General features: G+C 48.0%; 1 protein-coding gene across 1 annotated transcript in view; it reads left to right on the forward strand.

Moving 5' to 3' along the window:
• Positions 1–369: 369 nt before the first annotated feature.
• The window catches only part of LOC133355253 (atrial natriuretic peptide receptor 1-like), a 78,433-nt gene continuing 61,217 nt past the window's right edge, over positions 370–17,585 (forward strand). The window contains exons 1-4 of the mRNA XM_061572637.1: positions 370–679; positions 10,824–11,020; positions 14,750–14,863; positions 15,374–15,509. Of these exons, the coding sequence (XP_061428621.1) occupies positions 385–679; positions 10,824–11,020; positions 14,750–14,863; positions 15,374–15,509 (742 nt within the window). The 5' untranslated portion in view covers positions 370–384. The remainder of the gene's footprint in view (positions 680–10,823; positions 11,021–14,749; positions 14,864–15,373; positions 15,510–17,585) is intronic.

The raw sequence follows: 17,585 nt of genomic DNA on the forward strand, positions 1-17,585 counted from the left end.
CGTATGTTGAATATGTAGCCAGCCACGCTAATCGGAGGTATGGGGGAAGGACTAAAAACTAAACACAAAAAGCAGTTAGAGAGAAATGAGTTTTCAATTGAGATTTAAAAGTGCGTAGCTCCAGTGGCTTCCAAATATCGGAATGAAGAGCATTCCAGATGGCCGCAGAAGCGCATTCAAAAGCGTGCGATACAGTGACAGTCTTTGTTAGATGATTAGCCTCCGGTCACCGTAAATTCCTTCATGGGACCCAGCCTTCGTCGTGCTCTGCCGGACCTCAGGTTGATTCAGTGAAGGTCCGCAGTGGTATCTCGTGCGGCACATCTTCATCCGAGATCCTTGCTGGCCGTAGCTCCTGCGTGGACAAGTTGGTCGAGGTCCACGATGCAGCTTGTAACAGTGGCCGGACAGTTGATCAGTTTCCGCCTGCTGCGCTGCGAGGGGGAGCGGCGGCGTCTGCCTCCCCGGAGCCCTAGCTCGCCACAAATCGAGTGGCAGCAGTGGCTCTGGCTCGTGCATCTCCATCCGCTGCGCTGCAAGGAGAGGTTGTGGCTGCATCCTCGGAGCTTCAGCTCACCACGCGGCAGGTGGAGGCGGCGGCTGCTCAGGACACGCAGTATTGGCTCTTTCTTCCTCTCTCGCTTTGATGATCACCGTCATCAGCCGATCAATTGTGGAGGTAAGACGGTCCGTCCAGTCTCTTCGCTATCTATTCCCAGCTCTCCTGTCTGGGCGACACTGGTTCCCTGATCCGTGGCGGGCCCTCCACCTCCTTTGGGAACGTAATTGGCGACGGGGTCCGGCTCCCACGGGGTTCCGGGTCTCAGGGACCCAGGGCGCTTAGGGACGATGCTTCTTCCAAGGGAGCTCCTCTGCAGGTCTTCTTTCGGGATACAGTAGACTGCATCCCACTGCTGCCACCAGTGTAAAAAAAACTCTTTGGAGACATCCATGTTTGTAGAAGTAGAGCTCTATTTCTGACGTAACCGTCAGCCCCGATGTCATCCACCTTGGTCGTCGATTAGTCCCCGAGCAAATGCTCGCGGCCTCGCTCCCCCTTATATACTCGCTCGGCCACGCCCCTATCGGACAGTGGCCCTCCCACTCTACTACAACACTCGGTTCTTTATTGAATGATTACAGTGCCTTCTGGCCACCTGTTTCCAATTATCCCAACGTGTGCCTTCTAGCGCTTTCTGTTACATTATGTGTTGTACAGTATAGTATCATCCCCGCGTGTGCTGTGCCGATCTTCATAGGCGCTCGCTAACAGCACTTTCCCAACAGGTAGGTTAAGGCTATGTAGGGGATTTTGTATTTTTTTTACGGGGTGCCTGTTGGAGAGCGGCAGTGCAGTAGTTAGCGTGCTGCTACGAACCCGGCGATCCCGGTTTGATTCCAGCTCACGGCCAACATCGGTGACGATTATTTGAACCAGTCCTGGGCCTCATCGAGGTCGACTTCGCCACAAATGAGTAAGTGGTGCAATGGTAAATGTCGCACTAGGGAGGCAAAGGCGCCCGGGCATTGTGCTGGCCACCCACCCCTCGTTTGCCGTGCTGACCTTCATAGGTGCTACTCACCAACAGCACTTTCGCCAACAGTCTGTTAAAGGCTATACAGGAATTTTTTGTCTTGGGTGTAAACACAATTCTGCTCTGCTGCCTGAGCCTCTAAGAGAAGTGCCTTCATGTGGCGAATGCATCATAATGGCTTGCAGGTTTCTTTCAAAGTGGGCAAATTACTCCCGCAGTAACACAATACACCGGGATGTTCCACTGAAGAGGAGCCATCTGTCCATCGGAAAACATTTTAATCGAGGAAGCTGTTGGTTAGAGCGGAAATCAACAATTTAGAATAGCGCCAAAGGCGTCCCGTTTCTTTTGAGGCCCCTAACCCTTTTCATACCTGATGACTACGCACCGTTGATATCTATCCGCCCCCTTAATGTAAATACGAAAACACCAATAAAGGATGCATTTTAAAACTTGCAAATCATTCACAAATGTGTAAAATAAACATACAAAACACGTCTCTCGTCCCATATCCGGCCCTCTGCACAAAACCAATAAAAGTTTTTGTTTCCATATCCCATCAACCACACACGGACCTCCAAGAATGCACAATGTCCTCGATTGTCAAACATAAATGCCTTTTTATTACCAATAAGCACATGATTAATTTATATTGCAAACAATCAACGTATACATTATTTTATATTGCCAAGAATAAAACTTATGATTTATAAGTTACTTGAATATTTGCAACAAAGTAAAACACATTTTATTTCTATAAAATTATTGAAAATGCTGTCGATAATTGGTACATTAACACGGTTTTGTAATATGTTGTCAACATAAAACACATACAAAGAATCAAACTGAGCAACAACTATGTCATAGAAGATGTGGGATTAATGAATACAGAAGTCTGACGACTTTTTTAGCATCGCTCTAACTTTTCAATTTGTGCTCCTATTAATGTAATTCTTTCCCCAGAATATTAAATCCCAGATAATATACCAATCACAATACATATTATCTCGGCGTTTTACTCGTACATAAAAAAGCTGATCAAACGAACTATATTTATTTGACCAAATAAGGCCCATTGAGCTATATAGCTCTTTTTCAGAAACGACCTGGCCTCAAATGATAGCTCAAGGAAGTGGCTAATCACGTGGAAATGTATAATATCCAAATACTGTAAACGCATGTTTCTAAGTGTGGAGGGAAAACCCGGAGGACCCAGAGAAAAATCTACGTGACCACGGGGAGAGAGACATGCAAACTCCAAATATACAGGCATCAGGGTCAGGATGGAACCCACGACCTCCTGAATACCAGGTAAGGTAGTTAACATCTCGCCACCGTGGCACCCCTAATGTTAGTGGTTGTGCTTGGAGTACAGGACGGTTGTGGGAAGAGCATGACCAATGACAGCTGTCTCTTAGCTTTTGTTGCAGAGCCATGGGTTCTCGATAAGTACAGTATACATATAGATGAAACGTCGATTAGTTTACGTGTATAGACAACTATGGGAAGGCGGCGTATTGTCTGCTTAATAATACCATTATTATTGTCTCCTTATTGTTTTGTTCTTTGCTCCACAATGACACTAACAATACATTTGTGACCGGATCATAAGACTCACCCCCCGTGTTGGGTGGTGGGGCGGGAGACGTGCCGTCTTATAATGCGGAGGATGCGGTAAATGGTTGTTTTCTGAAGCGCTGCATCCTCCCAAGCTCGCGTGTGTGTTTGTGTTCACGTTGTGCTTGGGTTACCACTTGCCCGCTCCTCCCTGGAGGACCGTGGTTTGCAGAGTGAGATCCCGAGCGAAAAGCCAACAGCCCCGCTCACTGGACCCAATCAGAAACAAAAGCAAAAGACATTTCCACCGCTTAGTATTTTGGCGAGCGTGGACTGTGTTAACGGCAATATGTCTTTAATAAAGCCAGCGTCCAAGCTGAATACAGTTTAAAACTCCCCCAAAGATTACGCACGAGGGTTCATAGGAATGCAGTGCAGTGGCATTGAATAAGTCGCTCCATAGTCTGTACCGTGTGTGGTTACATCTGGGGTGGTGCGCACAGCTCCTAGTTACTCATCTCACTCTGCATGATACAATTATAAGCAGAGAGCAGTCAAGTTGATTGATGATCCAGCACTCACTGATTCACTCCAGTAAATCGCTCACTCACTGGGCGGTCAAATGCCCCCTTAGCACTCTTATATCGCTGCTACCATGGTTGCTGTTCCCGTGAACGTCACTCGTTGATTCCTCCACCCATGTTGAGGACTTATTGGTCTACCAAACTGTTTCGTCTCATCCATCACACTGTGTTCAACCACTGTAAACATGCAGTCACTCACTCATTCACACACTCACCCACCCATTCGCCACACTACAGGTCACCTCACCTCTCTTCCTGCTTCTTCTCTCGCACCGCTCCACTTTGGAATTCCCTGCCATCATCTCCTTTCCCAAATGTTTATATGGTCTTTGTCAATTCAATGAACAGATTAACTCGTATCTCTTGCACCTTCCATTGTGCTGTTTGTTGCTGGCCGCTTGGTGTGTTGCGCTTTTTGCTCAACAACAGAGACACAAAACCCCCCAGTGTATTCGAGTGCGTGCATGTATGTATGTAGAACTTCTTTTGCACCGTATGTAGCCAACCGTGCTAATTGGAGGTGCGGGAGATAGACAACAATCTAAACACAAAAAGCAGTTGAAAGGAATTTGTTTTCAATCGAGATTTAAAGTGCATAGCTTCATTGCCTTCTTAATAGCACAATGATTTGCAATTCAGCAGCATTCGGCCTCACACGCAAAAATAAATTGTTTGGTGGAATAATGATCAGTGTGAGCACTGAGTGACGGCTTTTACAACAAAAAGGTATAGAAGTCACACTGAGATGACTCTTGCTCTACTGAATGCTGCGCCGCAGCTGGAAAACACGAGATAGCAATTTCACGTTTTGTTTGTTATGATGTCATCAACAGGGCCATGAAACAGACAGCGAGAGGAAGTGTTGTGCTTTATCGAATTTTAAAGCCATCTAGGACCCGTTTGTATTAGAGAGGAAGGAGCCTTGCCTGTGAACTTTTGGCAGTGTGCCCGGCATTAGTTTAAGCAAGCCGGACTCTGCTGATGAGACGTTGAATGTTGAAACCGGTCCGGAGATTTGCTTGTTTTGAACAAATGCTTCTGAAATTAGGCAATCCCAGAATGAATTTTGTGTGGCCAATGGGATGTGTGAAATAAATAAGTTAATATTTTCTTTGTGTGGCAGGACAGTTATGTGAAGGAGGCATATTTACTGCTTATTTATTTCCTAGTACAGGATTTTAAAGTAACTTTTAAAGGTAGCATGTATAGATTCAGCTGGAATGGGCGAACATTACACACCCTTGTGAATGCTCCTCCGATTTAGAAGCAAACAAACGTGAGGCACTTTAATAGGGTTTAATTCATTATTTATCATTCCTCTGTCGTGCAGCGAACCAGGTAACCTAAGTTGAATTACCGGCCATGGCAAACATGGCCAATTAGCACTGTTGGCTACGTACGGTGCGAAAGAAGTTCAACATACAGTACATATAGAACATCGGCGGTTAGCGGCGATATCTGACACGGTGCTGGTGCTCCACGACCAGTGCGCCGACCCAATATCTGACACGGTGCTGGTGCACCACGACCCGTGCGCCGACCCGATATCTGACACGGTGCTGCTGGTGCACCACGACCCGTGCGCCGACCCGATATCTGACACGGTGCTGCTGGTGCACCACGACCCGTGCGCCGACCCGATATCTGACACGGTGCTGCTGGTGCGCCACGACCCGTGCGCCGACCCGATATCTGACACGGTGCTGCTGGTGCACCACGACCCGTGCGCCGACCCGATATCTGACACGGTGCTGGTGCACCACGACCCGTGCGCCGACCCGATATCTGACACGGTGCTGGTGCACCACGACCCGTGCGCCGACCCGATATCTGACACGGTGCTGCTGGTGCACCACGACCCGTGCGCCGACCCGATATCTGACACGGTGCTAGTGCACCACGACCAGTGTGCCGACCCGATATCTGACACGGTGCTGCTGGTGCACCACGACCCGTGCGCCGACCCGATTTCTGACACGGTGCTGCTGGTGCACCACGACCCGTGCGCCGACCCGATATCTGACACGGTGCTGGTGCACCACGACCCGTGCGCCGACCCGATATCTGACACGGTGCTGCTGGTGCACCACGACCCGTGCGCCGACCCGATTTCTGACACGGTGCTGCTGGTGCACCACGACCCGTGCGCCGACCCGATATCTGACACGGTGCTGCTGGTGCACCACGACCCGTGCGCCGACCCGATATCTGACACGGTGCTGGTGCTCCACGACCCGTGCGCCGACCCGCACCGACTGGCTGCACGGCGGCGTCTCTCGTCAAACCACTCTCGAGATGAACACGCGGCCGCGGGGAGGCCTTCATCCAGCAGTGGATCGAGAAAGGGCGCGATAAACTACTACGATACCTTTGTGATTCCATCTAATTATGACATTCGTATGGTCTTGGGTTATTGAATGCATCACCAAATAGAGGCATTAATCGGAGATGTGTTTGTTTTTGGGTGGGGGTAGGGCTGGGGTTACGCGGCGGTGTTGTAATCAACGACGTCATGGTTTCATAACCCAACACAACCCCAATGATGACTGATGGGTTTTAGTTTAATAAATAAATAGTCCGTCCAGAAAATAAACGCGTGCAAGCCACCAGCTGGATCGCTGAGGTCCGCAAATGCGCATTTCTGGCCGTGTGTTTTTTACCCGAATAAGTGCAAAGAAAAAAAATGAAACTCTTGGCCCGACGTGTTTTGTTTCCGTTTTAACTTCAGTGTACCAGTCCAGTTGTGCCCCTTGGTGAAGGCGATGAACGCTGCTCAACCATGCTCGCTGTTTAGTCTCATTCGCACACTCGGTGTGGAGACGAGGGCACATTTTTGGAGAGCGCACGCACGATTGTTCCTTGTATGCCTCATTTAACGCCGTGCATCAATGTTTGCAGTGCTGCTTGTCGTAATGGTAGGCACGCTGGCACTGGCTTGCAATCCCATTCCATCTCCCCGCGCGGCATTCTAAACAATGGGGGGTGGCGATTGGTTTTCTGGAATGATTTAGGTCGGGGATGCGTTCCTGAAAGGTGCGATGACGAATATCGAGACGACGTAAATCAAAGCGATGTTTCCACACGAGTCAAACAAACACAACGGAGGGTATGGTGAAAGCGATGTGAACGCGCGCATCTTCATCCTACGTGTACCCACAACGTGACATTAAGCAATTTTAAATCTAGATTGAAAACTCGTTTCTTTAGAACTGCTTTTAATGTTCAGTTTGTTGTCCTTGTCCCGCGAAAGAAGTTCAACATACATACGTACATTTATTAAATTACTAGTGCACTGCAGTAAACTTAAACACAAATTATACAGGGTACAACAAGATAAAGTACACTATGAATAGCCAAAATACATAAATCATGTATTGTACTCTGCAATACAGTAATTTTTTTACGCGCGACGCAAAGTCGTTCGTGTGCAGGGCAGGTGGTGGCGGAGGCGAGAAAGGACGGACGGTGCCGTGAGCGACGTAAGTGTGGGGCTGAGGCGACGCTAATCAGGGGGCGGTGCCAGAGGCGTAGCTAGGGGGGGCAGGGGGGTACACGTGTCCCCGGGCGCCAAGGTAAAGGGGCGCCAAAATGAGGCTTACAACGTTACATTATAACTTATTGCGGCGGGCGCGGCAGCCTGAAACTACTGCACAAATCTACACCTCAACCTAAAAGTTTATATATCCCGCCACACACAGCCGACATGTCATGTAATTACATTTTGGTATGTGATTAAACGGGGGGGGCGCCAATTTTATAGTTCGTCCCCGGGCGCAAATGATCCTGGCTACGCCACTGGGGGGGGGGGGGGGGGGGGGGCTGCTAAAGTGACGACGTATTTGTGACACGACGTAAAAGGAGGACACGTAAGTCGGGGAATTGCTGTGCCTGAAACTCTTCCTGCTGACTTTTGTCCACCTCGGCGGAATTGATGGGTTCACCACAGTTAGTCAATCACCAAGTCGCGCGTGTGGTGGGGTAAACTGTGGGTATTCTCACCTCTTTAAAGAAGGTCTGGCCAGCGTGGACGAGCAGTGAAAAAATGCCCACTCGAGAGGCGCTCTGTCTAGTGGAAGGCCTCTTCTGCCAGCAGTGGCATGAGCAAGAAATTGCAGTAATGCACCTTTACCTGTCAATGTTTGGTCAACGGGGACTTGCAAATCGGCCTTTAAATGCAGCAGCTGTTTCCATCCTTGGCTCCGTGACGCGATGATTAGTCCATTTGAAATTTGTTGAGAAGGTTGGTGCCAACTCCCGCATTAGCGAGCATCTCCTTGTAATCAGAGTGTTGGCAAAGTCGTGCCTATAACTCCATTGCCGCCGGGGGCGAGTCGCCAAAGTGATGCGTTCCGCTCGTTTCATCACGATGTTGATGACACCCTCACAGTACGCCATTGTCCGCAATGCATGCAGGCCTTTCAATAGACACCGCCATCAAGCGTCATTGGCAGCCATTGTCTATCCTCTGCTGAAGGTTGAAGGCCGACACTAAAACTGCAGTGTTGTGATTCCACAATCCATACATTTTCACATGATCATAAGCTACTTCGTTTAGCTATCATTTGTGGCCAGGTCGTTTACGAGAAAGAAGCTTATCGCTCAGTGGGCTTTACCTGGTAAAAAAAAATATTAAAAGAAAGGTTTTTGAATATTTTCATATTGGTCGTGAAAGTCGGTGTGAAAAAATTGTTCAGGTAATTTTTTGGTGATTTTCTTACCTTTCCTATACTTTGCACTGCGATCTTGTTTTTGTATTGTTTGTTGTTGTAGCTTTCTGACCGGCCCCTACTGTACATCTACGAAAATCAGATTCAGAGGTTCACGGTTCGAATTCAGCAGCCGCACCGATTAACATTTAAGAATCAACATCACACGTTTAAAGTATTTGGCTGCTATACATTTCCACACTATAATCCACTTCATTGAGATATCATCTGTGGCCAGGTCGCTTCTGAAAAAGAGCTACATAGCTCAGTGGACCTTGCCTGATAAAATACAAACGATCTTTTTTTACAGTTTTAGTTTATAATACTTCGGTGAGTGATAACGGAAATAATACTACACGCCATCTGCTTCACAGTGTAAGATCAAATAATCGCAAGAGTAGGCCCGGGTCTGCCGAAGTCAAATTCTAAAATCACTAAAATGGGATAATGCACACATAGCAGCAATCATTACCTCCTACTGCCAGATTAATGTCCCAGGTTATTCTGGCAAATGAGACTATCCTGGTCTCCAATGTTTTCACCTAGTTAAACAAAGTAAACTTGAACTTCTGTCAGTCAACTTCCAAGCGTGCATCTCTCCGCGCGTGCTTGTATAATTTTCTAATTGTGTTTGACTTCCTTCTTTGCGAGCGTTTCTGAATCGTCCTGCACGGCTGGCAAATGCGCACTGGTTGAAAACGTGTTCTTCAGTTAAAATTCTATTTCGTGATGAAAGTAACTTTTTCAAAAGCAGTCCTTCCTATTCTTTGTTTCCTCTTAATTTAATCAGATCAGTCTGATACTCCCCGCCCCATAAAGTATACATCTTCATAAATCAACTATGGGAAGACTCACCCCAGTCATATTAATGTGGAATTTCCACCACCGGCGTCTGCAGGGCTGTAAATTGGAGATAAGCACCAATGCCTCAATGCATATTTGAGCAGCAGGGAAATCACTCTGCCTTGAATCATCAATTTATTATTTTCATAAGAATGTCCAAGTAGAGCTGCTGCCTATAACAACAACCTGTTGCCCGGGATTTTGAGTCATCCATGCTGAGCTCCCTATATCTAAATCTGCAATATGCACCCAGCCCAATTGCCTGTAACAAATTCATTCCAAAGGATTTGGTCATAGGGCAATTGGGCTAAGCGATGGGCAGCATTGGGCGGTGTGGTAAATTCCGTTCTTGATTTGAAGCTTTCGTGACTGCAGGAATCCATACTATTTGGTTCTTTCGGTAAAGTCACGCAGAAAAATAATAATAGATATCGACGTTTCGATCGCCATACAAGCGATCGTCCTCCTGAGGAGACGGACATTGAGCACATCAACGTGGTGCCATAGAAGCACACTACAACAACGGAATTCATACTCTTTGGTTCTTCCTTCTGAGGACGATTGCTTGTGTGGCGATCGAAACGTCGTGATCTATTATTATTTTTCTACGTGACTTTACCGAAAGAACCAAAGAGTATGAATTCTGTTGTTGTAGTGTGCTTATATGGCGCCACGTTTATATGCTCAATGCCCGTCTCCAACTCGCACTGACCAGCACGGTGAAATATGTTAAAATGACCCCCATGACCCACGTGGCATTGAGGGAAGCCCTGATCATTCAGCGGGATACACACTGGGAGAAGGGATGTGCGTGTACTCTTACACGGTATGTATTGCACATACGGTACTCACTGGCACCTTACGAGTCGTGAGCACAATACTTACGAGAGCTGTACAGATGCTAAAACACTCTGTGCAGACTGTTATGCGCGTACACAAAGCACGCGCTAAGAGCTCCACTTACGACGCACACGTCTATTGTTCATGGGGGGGGAGGGGGGCACCTTGGCTGCATACATCTCCTTAATGCCCCGTAGAGAAATATGCACAACAAAGAAAATCAGAAGTCTGTACGTGTGCAATGAGAACGGCCACGGTAGTGTCACGGTTACCGCGCTGCGCTACGAACCCGGCGACCCGGATTCCATTCTCGCTCACAGCCAACACGAGTGAAAATTGTCTGCATCGGTCCTGGACCTCCCCTAGGTCGACTGAGTACCCGGTGCAGTGTGTGAACATCGCCACTCGGGCGACAAAGGCGGCCAGGTGTGGTGCTGGCCACCCACCCCCTCGTGTGCCCGTGCCTTCATAGGGTGCTCGGAGTTTCACAACGTCTGTGTGCAATCCACACAAATCCTCACCCTCACAGTGCCGGATTAAAGGCCACTTGCATAGCCACCAACGCCCAGCTAAAAAAACAACAACGGCACTTTCCTGCGAAACTGCCAAAGACTGCATCTGTGAAAGGCAAGTCCTACTTTTGCGACAGCAATAGGAATGGCGCGAATACCAAAGTGAGCTCAATTCCCAACGTTATTCCGTGCCAGCTGCTGCTACGAACAGTTGTTTCACGCAGGCCCCCCGTCGTGTCGTTGCAGTGATCTACTTCTCCTGCAGGGCGGACGACTTCCGGCGCCTGATGATCCATGCGCTCTACGTGGGCCTCTCCCTCGACGACTACGCCTTCATCTACGTGGACCTCTATGGCGAGAGCCTGGTGGGGGCCCAGGGCATGCCACGACCCCCCTGGCACCGCGGCGACGCCAACGACCCCGTCGCCAAAAAGGCCTACCAGGTGCACGCCATCGCTTCTCTCTGCGGCGGAGACCCTTGGGGACCCTCTGGGCCCTCCGCAGCGCTCTCTTTGCCTCCTGCAATGCACCCTCTTGCCAGCGATGTGGAGGGTTTCGTGTGGATCACACGGAGATGTTGTGAAAAAGAATAACTTCCCCTGTGGGCATCGAATGAGGTGCTAGATGATAAATCACTTTTACAAAAAAATAAATTACATTTGCATGGCGTTTGCTTCGGTGCTGCAGCAACCCAAAGCGTCGTACATCACAATCGTAAACGTTCGAATCGGCACCCTCAGTGGCAGCTGTCTCTGTGTGGGGCAAGGTGACTTGGTAGCACCTGGCCTGCAAACTGGGATCAGTCTGCCAGTAGGGGACGATAATTGCAATGTGATCTAGCCGAGGGGACCCCAAGTAGCAGCTGCCCCTGCGTGACACAATGTGACTCAGCACGTGGCCTGCAAGCGGCTATCAGTCTGCCAGTAGGGGGTGACTATTGCTATTCTTTGGAATTCATTTTCCGGCAAATCGATTGTTTATGCACACAAAGAACCAAACACATTTTGATACCAACGTTATTCGAGTGATTCAACTCTTGGGAGAGTGGTGACGCAGCTATCCTGGCGCATTGTGCGGATGTCACTGTGTGGTGCTGGCCCTAGAGGGGCACGGCGTGCAATGTACTCGCATCGCGGACATCACGTATGTAGCGACATCGTGAATGTCGCTGTGTAATGTGGCTCTAGCGAGACACGGCGTGCGATGCATCGCCATCGCGGACACCCCGTAGGTGGGTGTAGTACCAGCCCCAGAGGGGGCTCGGTGAGCGCTGGGATAGCGCAGTGGCACCACGCGTGGCGTGCAGTGCTGATTCCTACAGGAGGGAGTGTGAGAGTGTCAGCCATGGGATGAGGTTACCCTAGGCCATGGCACTCTGGTTGACCCTGGAAGGCACGTGACCGGTAAGATCTACACAGGGGCCCCAGGTGGGGGCTAGGGGGTGGTCACGTGTCAGGGTGAGATCTTACGGGAAGGGTCCAGAAACGACAAGAGGTTTCTCGAAGGTGGTCGTGGCCAAGGGCAGGGCCAGCCACGTCCCGGAGCATATAAACTGGGTCCCCACAGGGACCGGGGCTCTGCGTTGCTGCCGTCATTTGAAGATCTACGATCTACGTTCTACATCCAAGAAGAAGTCACTAACACGTGGACGAGGACCCAAGTCAGGGTCCTGTCCGTTGTAGCTACTCCCAGTAACTAGCATAGTTAGCCTGGTGGCCCACCACCATAGGTTATCTGAAAAAGGGGCAGTAACCCCTTTGTGTTAATGTGTTGGTGTCAATAAATGTGTTGCCTCCAAAGAGTACGTCTGCGATTCAGTTGAATCCACTATGGTGGTATCTGAACCCGGTCCTGGGGCCCCCACCTGAGTTGACCGCTGTACGATCGAGGAAGATGCATAGAGCTTCTGTATGCCCATTTAAAACGGGTCGTCGGAAAACAAAACAAATTCTCATTAGGCCACAAGGTGCTAAGTGCGGTGTTCAAAGACTTATTATTCACTCCATCTCTCTGGCCTCTCTGTTTATTTGCCATGAATAAGGGCCATAGCCCAAAATGTCACCAGATTATATTTTTTCTTTTCAGGCCACAGGGTTATAATTGACGAATGTCATATTCTTTGGGTCTTTCGGTAAAGTCACGTAGATAGGTTCAACAAAAATAAATAAATAAATAAATAAATACGACGTTTCGATCACAACACAAGCAGTCACGAAAGCCTTAAGTCAAGATTGATTAATGTGTTGAGCATTGTTGTTAAGTGTGCTTGTGCAGCATTGCCAACACAGCAGCAGCAATAGGACCGTCGCCAAATCATAAGTCCTACGAGGAAGAGGGTGTAACTGCTCGATCCAGTTGCTGAAGAAGAATTTACAACCACGTGGAGTGAAACGGTGGACATCAATAACACGCGCTACAACCCTAAAATGCATCGGGAAGCTCTGCAGCACAACCGCGAACATCTCCGCGGTTGTGTATTAATAACACGGTAATAATAATACCGTAATAGAGTATGTATAGCTTAGTCTGGACTCAGCGAGGAATTTTGCAGCTGCTGGGGATTAAAATTGCAGGGTGGTCGTGCTTTTTGTTCGGAGAGTCCATTATCAGCAGGGAATCAGAAGGGATGAACCGCTTTTTGGATTACGAGCGTGAATTTCCCATCTCCTTTCAACCGGGGGGCGCATTGAAGGTTTGAGAAATCAGCTCTGCAATGGCCTTCTCTCTCCAAGGGCACCGCGGTGGCGACATGTTAACTACATCGCCTGGTATACAGGAGGTCGTGGGATTGATCCCGACCCTGACACCTGTATATTTGGAGTTTGCATGTTCTCCCCGTGGTAGCATGGATTTTTTCTCCAGGTCCTGCGGGTTTCCCTCCACATTAAGAATCAAAATGCATATAAAGTATTTGGCTGCTATAATTTTCCTCATGATGATAGGCCATTTCGTTGAGCTATTATTTGTGGCTTTTCGCTTCTGAAAAAGCTATATAGCTCAATGGACCGTAACTGGAAAAATATAAATTGTTTAGTTTCAGTTTAAATTGTTGGCGGAAGGGCCTCAACGAGAGGGAGCACTATAGAGGCCCACCCGAAGGGTATTTTTAAAAATTGTTTTTGGCCTATTCCTCGTTGGTCAGACGTCTTGGAAGAGGAGTAAATACTCACGCTTTACCCCACCACACGTCCTACCGATGAACTGTGGAGAACCCGTTTTGACTGCTGCTGGGTGGATACAGTTCAATGGGGGGGCACAGTGGCCACTCCAAATATTTAGGCAGTTTTTGTGTTGTGACTCCATAGAATAAGTCCAATGTAACAAGAACAAAACAGTATCCGCGAATCTGTGAATTAAGCTCATGATGTAATCATACAATTTAAAAACATTTCAACTGGGCCTGAGAGAGGGCTCGGCCATGAGTGCTCACTTTGCACTTTGATCGTAGAAAAAATAGTAATAATCGGGTGGAATATAAATCTATAAATTTGCAGCAAGGCCGCCAGAGAGGTTAGACGCTGTTGCAAGTCTGGCCGAGCTTAGGATAGTGCAACCGTCATCGTGGCCAGAGATGAGGGCTCCCGAATTCCCCGTGCGAGAATCACACAGTCGGCAGGTCACGTGTGGTCGTGGTGGGGTCAAGTTGTGGTCTCCCACCTCCGTCAGTTGTCGCCGCGGTGGCGAAACGTTCACTCCCTCGTCTGGTATGCAGGAAGTTGTGGGCTCGATCCCGACCCTAACACCTCCCAGTGGTCGCGTGGATTGTTCTCTGTCTCCTCCGGTTTTTCCCTCCGCATTTAGAATCAACATACATTTTGAGCATTTGGCTGCATGTGATAAGCAACTTTGTTGAGCTATCATTTGTGGCCATGTCGCTTCTGACAAAGAGCTATATTGCTCAGTGGACCTTGCCTGATAGAATACATTTTTTTTTTATAGTTGAGCTTTTCTTCAAGGACGTACTGGCTGGCGATGCAGAGTAAACCATTAACACTCAATAGATGGAACTCCCACGAGTGGAGACCCCTTCTGCTGGCATTGGCCTGAGCGAGAAATTGCAGGGCTGCGCCATGAAGTCCACATCACCTTTGATCTTGCGCTCGAGAAAATCGATATATTGATTGACGAATCGTAGACATTGTTACCCCCCTCCCTCTGTTGTGCATCTGCAGTCCGTTCTAATCATCACCTACAAGCAACCAGAGGGCGCTGAGTACAGGACATTCATCGAGGAGCTGAAGAGGCGAGCACCGGAGCAGTATAACTTCACAGCTAGCGACTCGCTGGTAAGCGTGACTCTCTGGCCAGTGATGGCAGCTGTCTTTTCACGGGTTCTCTCGCCATTTTGACAAGGACGACAAACTAAACACAAAAAGCAGTTTTAAAGAAATTAGTTTTCAAGGAGAGACGGCGCATGCCTTTTCTCGCTCTGAGTTTAGAGGACTCGACAGCCTATTTTACTCACGTGCCTCGGTTAATACAAGCTCCCGGGGCGTAAACACTGCGACTCGACTTGATTGCTTAATCCAACGCGAAGACTAATATCGCCGGCCATTATAAACTCACGAAACTCACTGGCCGTTTCATAAATGGTAAAGTAACATTGTACATATTCATCCTAGGAAACCATATCTTGGCATGTTTATTTCAGGTATCTTTACGTGCATGTATTTTTGTGTAAAATTATGCAAAAAAAATAAACCCGTCTGTTTTTAAATCGACTATGCCTCTATTTCGGGTCTCGCCCATTTCTGCCAAAGCGCACACTCCTTTGATTTCTATATTTACCGTTTCAGAAAAACATCATTCCTGCTGGCTTCTACGATGGGATTCTGCTCTACGCGTTAGCTCTTAATGACACCCTCACCGCAGGAAGGCTGGTGAAAGACGGAGTGGTGCTCAAGCGATACATGTGGAACCGAACATTTCAAGGTGCGGTGTGTGCGGCATGCGCGGTGTGCGCGGCGCATGACCAGAGTGCCGAGCGATTCGCCATCACCATTTTCGTGCCAATGGTATGGCAAAAAATAGGTGAGCGACGATGCTCGGGTTGGGAGCATTAAAGGGATGGCAGTTTTGTGTTCTACGTTCAAAGCTAAAGCTCTGCCATGTATGAATGTCTTTGGTTGCATTCAGTTTGTTGCCCTTCCCCCGGCACCTCCAATCAGCATGGTTGGCTATGGACGGTTTTAAAGGAGTTCAACGTATATGTTCAACGTATGTATGTATTTTAAACTTCTTTTGCACCGTACATAGCTAAGTGAGCTAATTAGAGGTGCGGGGGGAACGACAAAAAACTAAACTCAAAAATCTGTTATAAATAAATTAGTTTTCAACTTATATTTAAAAGTGCATAGCACCAGTGGCTTCCTAATATTGGATTGAAGAGCGTTTTAGACGGCCGCAGAAGCGCATCGGAAAGCACATAATGCAGTGACCATCTTTGTTCGATGGTTAGCCAAAAAAACGCTGCGAGGATGACGGGAGTTTGCATGTGGGTTTATGCTCCTTGACGACATCGGGAAGGTATTGAGGTTCATTTGTGGCAAGCAGTCTGCGTGTAATGAGTGCGACCTTATCAGGCATCCATTGGGAATAGAAGGTGCCGGTGCATGAAATATGCCGGTCATCTGAAAGTTTCCGTCTATGATAGATGCCGGTTAATAGAGCATTCTGGACGGTAAAGTGCTCGATAACAGAGCTCTTGCTGTATAAAGCTAAAGGTGCAGGCCTAGATGGAGCTCCAGAGAGCCCCTGTCGAAGATGTTTTGGCCAACTCTTCCACGCTGGTCAGACATATCGGAAGAGGTGAGAGCACCCACGCTTTACCGCACCCCGCGCAACCTACCGAATGAGTAACTGCGGTTTTATACCCATCTACACTGCGGGGTGGATTGAGGCGGTGGGGGAAGAGGGGAGTTTAAGGAAATCACTCCTATTGGGTCAACTGCCGTGCGGCGAGGAAATGGAATCAAACTGGTAACCTCTGGATCGCGAGGCCGTCGTGCTGCTGACCATTGCACCGCCTCAATCCAGCCAGCAGTGTACATTTTCACAGCTGTAATTTGGGTTTACGGTGACAAATGGGATTTGAGCTATGTTGGTGATTTTGGCCAACGGCGGTGTTGATTTACAATTCATGATGCAAAATCTCCACTGACGAATACTTTTATTTGGGGGGCTTCCTGTGCACACGCCGAGTTCCGCTCGGCTCCTTTGCGTACTTAACGGCATTTTAACCTTTTGTCTGGCGGCCTCATTTCACAAGTGCAAGCTGCTTTAGTTCTGAAGTGAAATTAAACATGCTAAAGCACGGCTGCAATTGAACGGTTACAATGATGCACAAATCAACAGGCCACTGAATGCCAAAACCATAAAATTTCATGAGAGCTGAAACTCACCAAATAATTTAAACTATTAAAATACTCTTCTTGGTTCTTTCGGTAAAGTCACGTAGAAGGGAAGTAATAAAATAATAAAAATAAAATAAAACATAATAAAACAATTCTCACGACGTTTCGGCCACAACGCAAGCAGCCGTCCTCAGGTGAAAACCAGGTCCGTCGAGGCGACAGAGTCTGAATGAAACAGACTCTGTCGCCTCGACGGACCTGGTTTTCACCTGAGGACGGCTGCTTGCGTTGTGGCCGAAACGTCGTGAGAATTGTTTTATTATGTTTTATTTTTATTATTTTATTACTTCCCTTCTACGTGACTTTACCGAAAGAACCAAGAAGATGAATCCCTGCAGTCACGAAAGCTTTAAATCGAAATATTAAAATACTGTACATTGTGGGAGTAACTGATAAACTAACCAGACTTTTGGAAAAACAAAACATCCGAGTCAGATTTGGTACGGTGCATAAAATACAGAAACTAATATCTGGTACTAAATATGTATTGCCGAAACTATCAACAGAAGGTGTGTACCGGATTTATTGCACTTGTGGGAAATGCTATTTTGGGCAGACAGAACGAATGACGGGCATGAGACTAAAAGAACACCAA

This window comes from Lethenteron reissneri, chromosome 50 (genome assembly GCF_015708825.2).
Source record: "Lethenteron reissneri isolate LAM-NWPU_2019-01 chromosome 50, ASM1570882v1, whole genome shotgun sequence".
Classification (NCBI taxonomy): domain Eukaryota; kingdom Metazoa; phylum Chordata; class Hyperoartia; order Petromyzontiformes; family Petromyzontidae; genus Lethenteron; species Lethenteron reissneri.